General features: G+C 43.6%; 1 protein-coding gene across 2 annotated transcripts; it reads left to right on the forward strand.

Moving 5' to 3' along the window:
- Positions 1-2,524: 2,524 nt before the first annotated feature.
- NTF4 (neurotrophin 4) lies at positions 2,525-12,526 on the forward strand. 2 transcript variants are annotated; one of them, XM_083376483.1, is made up of 3 exons: positions 2,525-2,704; positions 9,574-9,932; positions 10,935-12,526. In XM_083376483.1, exon 3 carries the CDS (start codon positions 10,954-10,956, stop codon positions 11,566-11,568), a length of 615 nt encoding a protein of 204 aa, XP_083232609.1. In that variant the 5' UTR covers positions 2,525-2,704; positions 9,574-9,932; positions 10,935-10,953; the 3' UTR covers positions 11,569-12,526. The 2 variants fall into 2 exon arrangements, with proteins under 2 accessions (XP_083232609.1, XP_083232610.1); XM_083376484.1 differs by lacking the exon at positions 2,525-2,704 and adding an exon at positions 3,085-3,205 and having other exon boundaries at positions 9,701-9,932.
- Positions 12,527-12,773: the final 247 nt, after the last annotated feature.

Below are 12,773 nucleotides of genomic sequence, written 5' to 3' on the forward strand. Positions count from 1 at the left end.
ACAAGGGCAGAATGGCACATAGGTTAGAATGAGGGCAAACTGTGATGAGGAAGTTTTAAAGTGTGACATATTTTATAGATGGTTTGCAAGCCACTTGAAAAATCATTTTTCTTTCACCACTTCAGGCTGATTTCCATTACTTTGGTAAAGAAGCTTTTGTTCAAAATAGTAAAAGCACCCTGATTTTTTTTTTTTTGCTGGAAGCAAAACTACAGCAAGCACTCAAATGAAATGCACATGGTAGCAAATACCAGCTTTATTTTGTATTACAGAAGCTGAAAGGTATCAGATTCTGGGGCGGGAGTGAGTGGGTTGGGATAGGCAGACAGGTAGTGAAATTAGTGGGCTAATACAAAGACACATAGATGGAATGTACTAGCTGCATCCACACAATATCCTGAACCATAATCACAGAGATTGGGTACATAACATGAACTGGCTAAAATCATCTGTGATATATACCAAGCAAAGCAATCACTTTCTGGCACTTAATGTCCAATTGAAGCAGGTTATAGTACTAAATGAAAGGGACGCGGTGGCTCAGTGGGTTAGGACGCTGAGCTTGTCGATCAGAAGGTCGGCGGTTTAGTGGGTCAAATCCCGAGTGCTGCGTAACAGAGTGAGCGCCTGTTACTCGTCCCAGTTTCTGTCAACCTAGCAGTTCGAAAGCACGTAAAAATGCAAGTAGAAAAATAGGGACCACTCTGGTGGGAAGGTAACAGCGTTCCGTGCGCCTTTGGCGTCCAGTCATGCTGGCCACATGACCACGGAGACGTCCTGGGACAAGCGCTGGCTCTTCGGCTTTGAAACGGAGATGAGCACCGGCCCCTAGAGTCGGAAACGACTAGCACGCATGTGCGGGGGAACCTTTACCTTTACCTATAGTACTAAATACCTGAGCACTGAGGAAAATGCTTCAGTGAATAGGGTAGAACAAACTTTGTAATAAACATGTTTAAAATCATGAGAATTTGGTGTATTTGCTTAAAACTGAGACTGAGTTCAATGGTACTTAATTACTAGCAAGAAGAATTAGGACTGAGAGCCAATTATACAAGGATTAAGAGAGCAGGCCCCAAATGTTTTTGCTAGGACAGAAAATCTCAGAGCACCTCCTTGAGGGGAAAATGCAATCCTCATAAATCAAAAAAATGAGAAATTTGTTGCATTGTCATGAAAATCGAAAGCAGGGTCTTGGGGCCTCATCTTAGCCAAAGGAGTGGGCCAGCCCTTAAAATGAAGGAAATGGAAAAGGGGATGAGTGAGGTCAAGTGGCATGTCTGTGACAGTTCAGTGTAAGTCTAAAACATATACAACAATCTTCCTGAAAAGGTCTATTGCAGACATGTCAAACACAAGGCCCGGGGGCCAGATCTGGCCCGTGAAGTGGTTTCATGCGGCCCGCGAAGCCATCCTGGAAACAGTGAGGGAACGGCCCCCACTGCCTTGGCCCTGGCCCAGAGACCCTCCTCCTGCCAGAGACCCCCAGATCTGTCCCACTCCTGCCCAGGCCCCCGTAGGCACCCTTGATGCGAATGTAGAGCTGGCCACGCCCACCCAGTAGGCCATACACACTCTAGCCACTCCCACCCAGTAGGCCACGCCCACCCAGCCCCCTGAGGGCAACTGCAATGCTGATGCAGCCCTCAATGAAATTGAGTTTGACACCCCTGGTCTATTGGATTAGTTTGCATTAATCCTATGGATTGCATTTCAGGGTAGAGGATCCTAGTTATTTTATATTGTGTAATGGCAATAACATTTAAGCTTTTGTGGAGAATTATCATTTATTCTATTTATTACATTTCTTGCCCATTTGGCCCCAGTGTTTATATTCCCTGAGTGCCATACAGAGATAGCATTTCCTGTGTATTCTGAAGTAGTGGCCTACATGAAAAGTTTTTGCCAGAATAAATTTCATTTAGTTTTTCATTCTGATTATAATGAATGAGATTTGTTGCATGTTTATTTTCAAACTAAAGAGGCTTCAGAGGCTTATTTTTCCATACTGCTTGGCATTTACAACACCCTAGTGTCAGGACCACTCAGTGAGTAGGAACAGGCAGAAAAGGCTTGGACCTATTAAAAGTATTTAAAAAAGTTAAGTACAGACCCTTTCTCTTTTTTTATAAATGCTCTAAGTGTTGTCACTCTGGATGTGTATTATTTTGTTTTAATGTATCTTCCTCTTCCTTCTGATGATGGTGGTGGTGGTGATGGAGGAAGAGGAGGAGATGGCTAGAGCCTCTTTTGATTTCTATAGCAAAGACTGTTCCCTACGATTTTCCCCCGCCCTGAGCTCCATCTCCGTGCAGGGCAAAAAAAAAAAAAAAGCCCCGGGGCAGAGGCGACAGAGTAACGAACTTGAACCTGATTGCCTCGGGTCTCTTCTCGGAAACCCTAGCCTGCAGGGGGGAGTTCCGGGTTTAAGGCTGGAAACGGGCCTCATGAACTGCTTGCCCAAGGAGGAAGCCGTTCTCCATTGCAGGAGGCAGGGGACTAGTCCTCATCAATTCCTGCGGCCGTCGGCTCCCTTCTCTCCCCCCCCCCCTTTTGAAGTGGGTCGGGCAACAACTCCAAACCTTGGGGCGTGTGTCAGGTATGGGCTTCGGCTAAGGAAGGGGGGCGACGGCGGAGGAGGCTTTTCAGAGAGTGACAGCGGCAAGACAAACCCCGGGCCAGGCGGCGGAAGAGACTCAGCCAGGTAAGGAAGAGCGGGCAGGCTAGGCAGAGGCTAGGAAGGGAAAGTGAGGCTCTCCCGCCGTCCACCTCCACGTTCCTCATCCCGTCGCTGTCTCGTCGCCTTCTGCACGTTTGCTCTCTACCTCAGCGCCATGAGCCACCCTTCCGCCCGCCCCCTTCGGCGTTTCGTCTCTACCCGATGCCTCCTGCTCGATCCTTCCTTCCCCATCCATCTCCGGCACCTCCAAACCAGTTCCGCCGGTCCTTCTCCATCAGGGTCTTTCCCATTCCCCCACGCGCAGCGGCGGCGTTGCTTCATTCTCTCTTCTCTCTCCTGCACTCCCCCACCTCCAGCTGGGGAGTGGAGCCTCCGCCGACTCTTGCCTTCCACACCCCCCTGCCTCAAACTCCAGCAGCTTTTAGTCTGTTCGCCTGAATTGCAAAGCAGGGAATGGGATCCCGACGGCGCCGAGCTCCTCTTAGTGTTTGGAAGCCCGAAGAAGGCGTCTGGGGCACTTTAAAGGTAGGAGGCGAGTCGCGGCGGAGAGGGACTCTGGAAACCCGTCTCTCTCGACTAGGTGCCCTCCACCTGGGTGGGATTCCTAGCCGGAAAACTGATTGAAAGATCCGGGCAATTCCTCCAGAGGGCATCAAGTTGAGGGAGATGAGTGCTCTCCAGCCAGAAATCCACTTTTCTCTCTGGGACACCAGGAGGCCTGCAACCCCATCTAGTAGTGACTTCCCTCTGAAGTACACTAACAAGTGATTAGGTGCTATTTTCCTTCTCCCCAATATTCTTTCCTCTGCAGGGAGGCTGCCGTGCCTTCCTCTCTCAGAAAACCCCCCCCCTAGTCCTCGTACCTCCAGGTAAATGGATGGCAAGCAGAAAGGGAAAGGATATAGCCATAATCAATACGCCGTATTTCACATTCCCACAATTGCCTATGAGCAGGACTAGATAGAAACCAGCTGGAGAGTGAAAAGTGGAAATATCCCTGCCTGCTTTGGATTACCTGCTGGTGATGGTAAGCAGGATCTCTGGGTGCCTTGCAAGGAGAGCAATTTAATACTTAGGGAAAACAGGGTTGCTTCCCCACTGCACGATCTTTTCCCTTGGCTTTGACTTAAGCCACACTAGCAATGCACATGCTTTCCATAATGCTAATGAGGAAGGTGGATGAGAATTTTGACCTCTATAGCATGAGAAAAAAAGACAATCTTGTATTTAAATCACCACAATTGCTAGACTGGAAGTGGGGTTAAAGATAGGTTGTATACAATAGGTTGGAGGCCCGTTTTCTCCAGTGTAGAGAAAGAATTTTAATTTTCCAATTCTAATTAACTAGCAGAACTAATTCCCATATTGTCTGGAAACTTTGAGTATTATATGGTGATGCATCTGTAGAAGACCACTGAGGAACAGCTCTCTAACGAAACTTTATGTAATTCTTAAAAGTTTGATGAAGGGAGATAGGGCCTGAGTGCTCATTCATTCATTCCACTTCTATAGTCCCCCGTCTCAGTCAAGTGACTCTGGGCAGCTTACGGTTCTAAACTATAAAACAAAACAATTAAAAACAATACAAACACCCAATAATACTCATTTGGGTGACCTTCCCCCAAATAAGCTTGTTATTTAGGAAGCAAATATGTGGGGGGAGGTCAATCCACCCACATTCTCTTACTTCTCCACCTTCCCAATTTGAGTGGGCAAGAATGTCATTTCATTTCATGTTATGTGGAGATAATACAATTTCTAACAATACTTGTGGGAAATATGATTCAAGAGTAGTTTGTAGTGGAAGATAGCAGTCAGTAACAGTGAAATATATTTATATTGTACATAATTAATTGCAGATATATTAATTAAGTATAGTTAATCAGGACTGGAAGAGATATTAAAAGATATCTATCATATATTCAGTACAAGTCAGCTGGTGACTTTTCCTTTAATGTACATGTACGTTTGTGCATTTGAGGTATGTATTCATCATTGGAATGTATAAATAGTGCTAAAAAGATAGATGAGAATAATTGCGTATAGCTGAAACAAAAGTTTAAAGTGTTGATGTGGGTCTTTCATGTTCTTCCTAATTTGTGCTGCCAGATTTAAATCACTGCTTAAATGAAATCTCAAATAATTCCTAGTTTCCCTACCCCTGCTGGTCTTCTGAATAAGCCCAATGTTTCAATTTTCAATAATCTTAATTAATTTTAGATGCCCAGCTGTGTGACTTAAAATACTTGTTGGATCTACTTAATATTTTTACTTGTTAGAATCAGAGAATGTTACAAACAAAATAGAAATCAAGAATAGAGTAACTTTGTGCACATCCAGATTTTATTTCAATATTAGAACTGAACTGAGGTCACTATCACTTTCATCTAAGGCCCATTATTGGCTACCCATTTCTTTTCTTAATTTCTCCCACTTAATTGAGGTGAAAAAAATTCAGTGTACCTATCATGAAGCTCTTAGCACCCCAGAAGCCCTTTTCTGCTGATCTGTTTTACTTTAAGACACCGATATCCACTTGCACTTACTTGGGGTCAACTTTAGGTACAGTTCTTGGATCCTGTGTATCCAGATTGGCTCAAATTGGTCAAAGATTTTTGTGATTCACAGGTTTGGGCTCTTTTTTTAAGTGACTCCTTAAGTCCCAAAGTAATTCTCAGCTTCAAAGGAGTCCAAATTCTGGCCGTGAATCTTCTAGAATTCCCCAAGATCTCTGCATGCAGAACTATGGGACTGGGGTATCTCAAGAGTTAATACAAAGGGGGAAGCCAGAGCATTCCTGTACAGAGTTGAGTGGAAGTGGATATTACTTCATTTTGGTATCTCAGACTTTTCGGCTTATGCCTGCAAGCCAGGTAAGGCTATGCTATCATATAAAGGGAAAAGAGATTTGTGGATAGAACCAGGATGGAGACTTGGACAGGACTATCAACAGGCTATGGTCGAAAAAATAAAATGGTTGACCACAATGGTTTGATTGTAACTGCTTCTATGGACACCATGATGCAGGTAAAGAAAAAAAGGTGGCCTTCAATCCCACCATTGTGGCTACTTCTTGATATTCTAAAGCATATCTTGTGTGGGCTCCATAAGATATGGTTAAAACTAGGTAGGATAAATAGATCCTATGGAGAGATTACCTGAGTTCAAAGTGAATAGCCAATTTAAGCAAATAATTCTTTGCATAAAGACCTAGATAGTCTATGTTTCATAAATCCAAATATCTCAAGTATCAGACATAGAATTTAAAGTGTTCAAAATTTCAGCTTCTTTTTAAGTAAAGGTTAGTCTGGTTTGCCAAGTCAAGTCTCAGTTGTAATTTACTGAACAAAACATTATTGACTGGGATGAAAGACTACATTAACTATAAACCATGATTGCAAATCATACTGCAAGACACTAAGCCAAAGCAAATCAAACCAAACCATATAGAGACTTGAGCTCAGGATGTGAACTCCACTTATGTTAATGTGTACATGGGAAGGCTAGTGATGAATCTCCTACTATATTTTTAAATGGAGGTGGGGAGGGAGCTGAAAACCACAGAATGCTCATCTCATTTAAACTGATAGTAGGATCTTGATTGTATTATATAGAGTTCTAGGCTTCCTTCAGGCAGAAACTCATATAGAGTAAAGAGGACTTCCAGAAGATGGTATGCTGAGCAGCAGGCAATTTTTTTTTCTCTCACACACACAAATGGCTGATTTTGCTGCCAAAGCCGACTGTTTGGCAGCTTTGCTCCTTAGAATTGAATGGGAAAAACTAGGAAGGACACACACACACACATACACAACCCTGCCAAAAAAAAATGAAAGAAAGAAACTCATACATGCTAAGATGCAATTCTTGCCAAAATATCTAAAAGGGCTAAGATTCCTCCCTGTCATATTACCAGACAGAAAAAAAGGAAAGAACGAATGAATGGAATACCAGGAGCTTTCTGTATAGAGCTTCAAGCCAGAACTGTGGACATCTTTGACATAGCTAAGGCTCCCTGCTTGTTGAGTGGTATTGCCGCAGAAGAGCATGTTGGAGCCTGCCCTACACTAAGCTACACATACCTCCTTGAAGCAGGGGCTGGTTCCCCTTGCCTTAAGTGCCTGAAGCTTCACACATCACAGCCCCCTCTCTTTCCCATAGGAGGGAGCAAGGTCATGAGCGTTGGGCGTTGTGGGTAAAATGCTTATGCAAATAGCCTAAGGTTGAGGCTTAACATTGTTTGCTTAGCCACTAGGCACCACTCTTCTTTCACAGAACCCAAGAGTCCAACTCTCACCCTTTTGTAAGTCAGAAAACAACATATTCTGTGGTCTTTCCCAAACTGCCTTTGCTAATACCAAGGAAAGCAAAAGAAGAAATTTTGTTCTTTTCTCTCTCTCTCTCTCTCTGCCTTACCTATTAGAGCTTCATTGTTCAACAGAGTGACTTCTTTTTATTTTTATTTTATTCTGTCCTTCATTAGGCAAAGTAGGAATATGGGCTGCTCATTACCCGCCTTTTGGTTCATTCTTCACATTAGCTCGTACTCTTTCTGGGAGACCAGATTTAGCAAATTAAGCAGAAATAGACATGTACTTGCATATGTTCTAAGAACAAACTCTTTTTTTCCTTATATTACATTCTCTTTATTCTGTTCTCCTTTTCTCTCCCTGCCATTCAGATGGAATAAGGGAACTTGTTTTTCTGGCCCCACATACTCATTCCCCCCCCTCCTATTTCTCCCCCCTTAGTGATGATGCATATTGCATGGGTTTAGTTTAGCCCAGGCTAGGGGGGAGGGGAAAAGAAAGGGAGGGGAGGTAGACCCAGTGTCAGTTTCAAAGGCAGGAGGGATTAGCTACCCTCCAAACCCAACTCCCCCTGTGGTAGTTCTCTCCAGATGTTAGTACATCTGGATCCCATTCCCCTGGCTCCTGTCAGCAGCTGGAGAATTTGTAGGCTTCATCAGCTGCCCTTGGTTTGGGGTAGAGCAGTGGGCAAAAAAGGTGCTTAATTAATCCCTTTCCAGTGGCCAAGGCAGGTGCCACAGGAGTGTATGCTTTTGGGAATAGTCTCTAACTTCATGTCTTGTTCAGCTTCTTGACTTGTGACTTCAACAGAAGAATATTCTTAATCTGTGGCACAAGAAAGCTTTTTCAAAGAATCTATTCTCTCTGCAGCATCCTTTCTCTCACTAGTGCTCTCCCAGTTGTGTTCATCTTTAATGTCCTGTTGACTAGGTATATTGAGAGTTAAAAAGGTAAAGGTTCCCCCGCACATGCGTGCTAGTCGTTTCCGACTGTTTCAAAGCTGAAGAGCCAGCGCTTGTCCGAGAACGTCTCCGTGGTCATGTGGCCAGCATGACTAGACGCCAAAGGCGCATGGAACGCTGTTACCTTCCCATCGTAGTGGTCCCTATTTTTCTACTTGCATTTTTACGTGCTTTCGAACTGCTAGGTTGGCAGGAGCTGGGATGAGTAACAGGCGCTCACTCTGTTACGCGGCACTCGGGATTCGACCCGCCAAACTGCCGACCTTCTGATCAACAAGCTCAGCGTCCTAACCCACTGAGCCACCACGTCCCTTCTATATTGAGAGTTAAATGGTACCAATTGGGGGGGGGGTTAAGATTAAATCCCCTGAATGTTTTTTTCCATACTGGAGGAGGGGAGAACTTTTAAAGTTCTAGTGTAATATCCAGCATCCTTGCTAGCATACTGAAAGCCACTTTTAGCGGGGAAGGAGGGGGGAGAGAGGTGTCAGAGGGGGGAGAAAACAGCATAGGAATCGTAATCTAACATACTTGGAGGCTGGAAGTTTAGTTAGACTGTTATAAAAAGTAATTGGGTAATGCTTTGGAGTCTCTGAGCGCCAGTTTGATGTAATGGTTAAGACATTAGACTAGAAACTGGGAGAGCGTGAGTTCTAGCTAGTTCTGCCTTAGATACAAAGGTAGCTGGGTGCCTTTGAGCTAGTTACCTTCTCTCACTCCTAGGAAGGAAGCAATGGCAAACTACTCCCCAAAAAACTTGACAAGAAAAGTGCAAGGACTTGTCCAGGCAGTTAGCAGGAGTCAACACTTACTCAAAGGCACATACACACACGAGACTCAGTGGGGAATATTTTTTTTATATAGCAGTTGTGCCAGGAATCCAGTCAGTGCCAGGAATTCAACTTGTAAAAGATAGTTTCTTTAAATATTTCCAGCATATTTTTCAGCACCTTTTGAGCATTTCCATTTGTCTTGTCCCATTGTCTCATATGTGATTCTGGAATGTATTCTTTCTGAAAAGCCTATATTTCTGTGTCCTTTGGCTTTTCCAGATGCAGCAATTGTAACTTTCATGCTTTGGGCTGGAAGACAGTGGTTTTATAAAAGATGACAGTTGAAAACATATCATTAATTCAGGGTTTCAGTGGGAACAAATATAGCCAGGTTTAAACCTGGATCAAAATTGTGGTCATTTAAGTCTGGGACATAGTTTTGTATGAGCAATTTTAAAATAGCATGTTCCAGTTAGGAGTTTGCATACCAGTAGCATTCAATGTAAAAGAATTTAATTTACATTAATTTTCATATGTATTCAAGATATAGGACCAACCTCCATCTGACCAACCTATTGAGATTTCTGTCTGCTAGATTTTATAAGTATATATATTTTCTAGCCTGCTACATTTTATAGAATATTAAAAATCTCTACAAGTTGATGTACTCCAGCTGTTGATGCATATATCTCTCTTCTACACAAATACACACACACACCTCCATCAATTTATTTGGTTGAGGGAAATAGGAATTATAATTCAGCATATCTAGATGGCAAATGATTACAGGCAGAATGGTAGTTTAATATTCTCTTCACTGAGAGGGTGTTGTTTCCCTCTTTTGCCAGATCCTATGAGTGACATCAAATTCTCAGCCAAGTCCATATTCTTTCACATCTTCCTCTTGCCATCCCTTATCAACAGTGAGGCAATTTTTTTACCTCTGGGTGAGGACCATTCTCTTTGCTATCTCAGCAGAAGCAAGGATGCAGCATGAGATTTGATGGGACCTGAGAAGTCCCGTCTTTCAGACACATGAACAGCAAAGAGTCACTAGTGCCTGTGAGAGACACAGCAACAAAAAGACAGTCTTCACAACACAGGCTGGCTTGCATCACCAAACATCCAAGCAAGACCCCACTCTGGGGGGTCATGAATAAAGCCCAGGATTTGCTTGACTGTGGCCGAAGGAAGGCTTGAACCACAGGTAATCCTCCTACCCACTTTTGTCTGTGTGCTTTTATTGAAGCTTTCCTGAATCAACCTGGATTCCTTTTCTTTTGGGAGGGAAGCATATATAGTGCTTATTGGAATTTTCATCACTCAGAAGGACTTCAGATCCCACATGAACACAATGCCTCTCACGCATGAGTTTTTTTTTAACCTTCTGAACCTAAAAAAAGGTGTTCCTTTAATGAACCAAGTTGTTCCAAGGGTACATCTTGAACTCTTAAAGCTTCTTTAATGAATAGCGAAGAGAACTATACTCATGTGAGGTCTGAAGATTTCTGAATCATTTCTGAGGTATGCAGTGACCTAGTGTTTATTATAATTATGCTAATGAAAAAAGAATTGGGTGAGGGATGAAAAACTACTGATGGGTTTTTTATGGGAATGGTAAGAAACACAATTTACTGAAATCTGGCCTAGATTTAGATTTATACAAGGGAGACTGGAAAGTTATTTATTTAGTCAGTTTTATCTTGGAATTTAATACTTCTAGCACTTTGTACTTGGTTACTGACAATTATGAAGTGGGGATACTGAGCTGTGTTTAGTTCAATATTAGCTGACGGTCTGCTAATCTCACGATTCCTTTGCTGATAGCATCAGATTCTTTTATAAACTGAGTCCAGTCTGGACACCAAGAGGCATTTGCTGGAAAACATGATACACTGAAAGTTCCATTGTTCTCAGACATTTTACATAACAAAAACAAATGTGCCAGCTGGTAGGACTCTGCATGAACTACTTACTTTGCTTACTTTTGCCTGCAATGAGATGCTTTAATGGAATATCTGAGACATTGCATTCTGGGAAGAATCAAGATGGCTGCTGCAATTGTACCATTTGAGATCCTTTTAGATGAGGGTTTTCTCAATAGAGTTGAGAATGGAATTGGCCCAGCTAGAAAAGGGGAAGAAAGGGGATGAGAGCTGAGAGTTGATGATCAATGTCAATTTATTGTTGCTTTCTTTTTTCTGCACAGGTCCCCGCTGTGCAGAGTGATGCTTATTCTGTTCCATGCCATGGTCACCCCATTGCTCTGTGTCATCCAGGCTGCCCCCCTTCCCAATAGCTATATCCTCCTTAACACCACTGATACTCTCTGGGCTGAGACTCCCCTGAGGGATTGGGACCTCTTCTCTCCACGTGTCACTCTATCTAACCAAGCTCCTGAAGAGCCCCCCTTGCTTTTCCTCATGGAGGACTCCAGTACCCAACCTGGACAAGCTGCTAATAGAACATTCAAGTCCAAACGGTCATTGGAAGGGTCCCTACGCCGGGGAGAAATGTCTGTATGTGACAGTGTTAACGTGTGGGTGACAGACAAACGGACAGCTGTCGACATCCGTGGCAAAACGGTGACAGTATTGTCTGAGGTCCAGACGCTTACAGGCCCCCTTAGGCAGTATTTCTTTGAGACCAAGTGTAATCCCGCTGGCGGAACTGTGGGTGGCTGCCGGGGTGTTGATCGCCGCCATTGGATCTCTGAGTGCAAGGCAAAACAGTCTTACGTGAGGGCTCTGACTATGGATTCTGACAAGATTGTTGGCTGGCGCTGGATCCGGATTGACACTTCCTGTGTCTGCACCCTACTCACACGCACTGGCCGGACGTAGAAAAGAAAGAAGCATAGTTCATGATCTCATTTTGGTCAATCAAAGCATGGCCAGTTCTCTAGTATGTTCAGTCATGGATTGGAATGATTCCTAAATTTAACTCAGCTTTCATTGGTGTGTGTGTGTGTGTGTGTGTGTGTGTGTGTGTGTGTGTGTGTGTGTGTGTGTTTACATGTACAGGTGTGTGTTGAAAAAAGAAGGGGGTGGTCTCTAGTGACAGCTTCTGGGCTACACTGCTGATTCCATTTGTGCCGTAGCAAAACTAGGGGGGAAGTACATCATTATGGCCATAAGCTCTGGGCATTTGCTGCCTAAGTGGAAGCATGTTTTTTCTTGTTAAATGGGCTGGAAGAGGAACTTTAAAGTCCTATTTGGGGAAAAAGTTAGGTATTGCTTATGGCTGGAGGGCTGCAGAAGAGATTAGTGGGTAGTGCAGAAGAGATTAGCGGGTCTTGCAGTCAAGAGAATCTCAGTAATCACTGCTTGTGATCTAGGCATGAGTATCAAGGTCCCTCTTTTCTACAGTCCTCACTACTTCCCCCCCCCAATGTTTTTCCTCCTGTGCACTCTACTAGTTCAGGGTTTTTCAAAATGCCTACCCTCGGGGAACATTTCCCATTTCCACACATCTGCCAAGGATTCCCTGCACATGATTTAAAAAGTTGTTTTAGGGCATGTTTGAGAGTGCATTGTCTGTACATGTGTGGCCAGCAGCCACACCTGCTGGGCCTCACCTCCATTCTGTGCACACAGCTAGAACTTTAGAGAATGCATTGGAAAGAAAATTAAAGTAGTTGTGGGAGGTTTGTCTACCTTTACCAAACTATGTCTTGAAAAAACATGATTCACCACCGAAGGCCTTTGGAATAGTTTTGAAAAGCAGTCTCTGAGGTGGAAAATGTTTACTTCCGGAATTTCCTCTTTTTTTTCCAGTTTGCCCCTCTCTTCTTATTTATTGCCTCACCTCCAGTTAAGAGTCTGTCTGTGATCCAATCATGCCATGTTATTAACTTATTTGTGTGCATTTATTTTGTGGGAAAATCATTTCTAGGTGTGTGTGTGTGTGTGTGTGTGTTTGTGCGCGCGCGCATGCGTGTGCGTGCGTGCGTGTGTGTGTGTGCATTGGAGGGATTAAAAACAAAGTTCTTAACTTACTTTCCATTGTTATGAATATTTACTTTTGGGAGTTGGGGGTGGCTGCGTGG

The sequence above is a fragment of the Vipera ursinii genome (genome assembly GCF_947247035.1).
Source record: "Vipera ursinii genome assembly, chromosome: Z".
NCBI lineage: Eukaryota > Metazoa > Chordata > Lepidosauria > Squamata > Viperidae > Vipera > Vipera ursinii.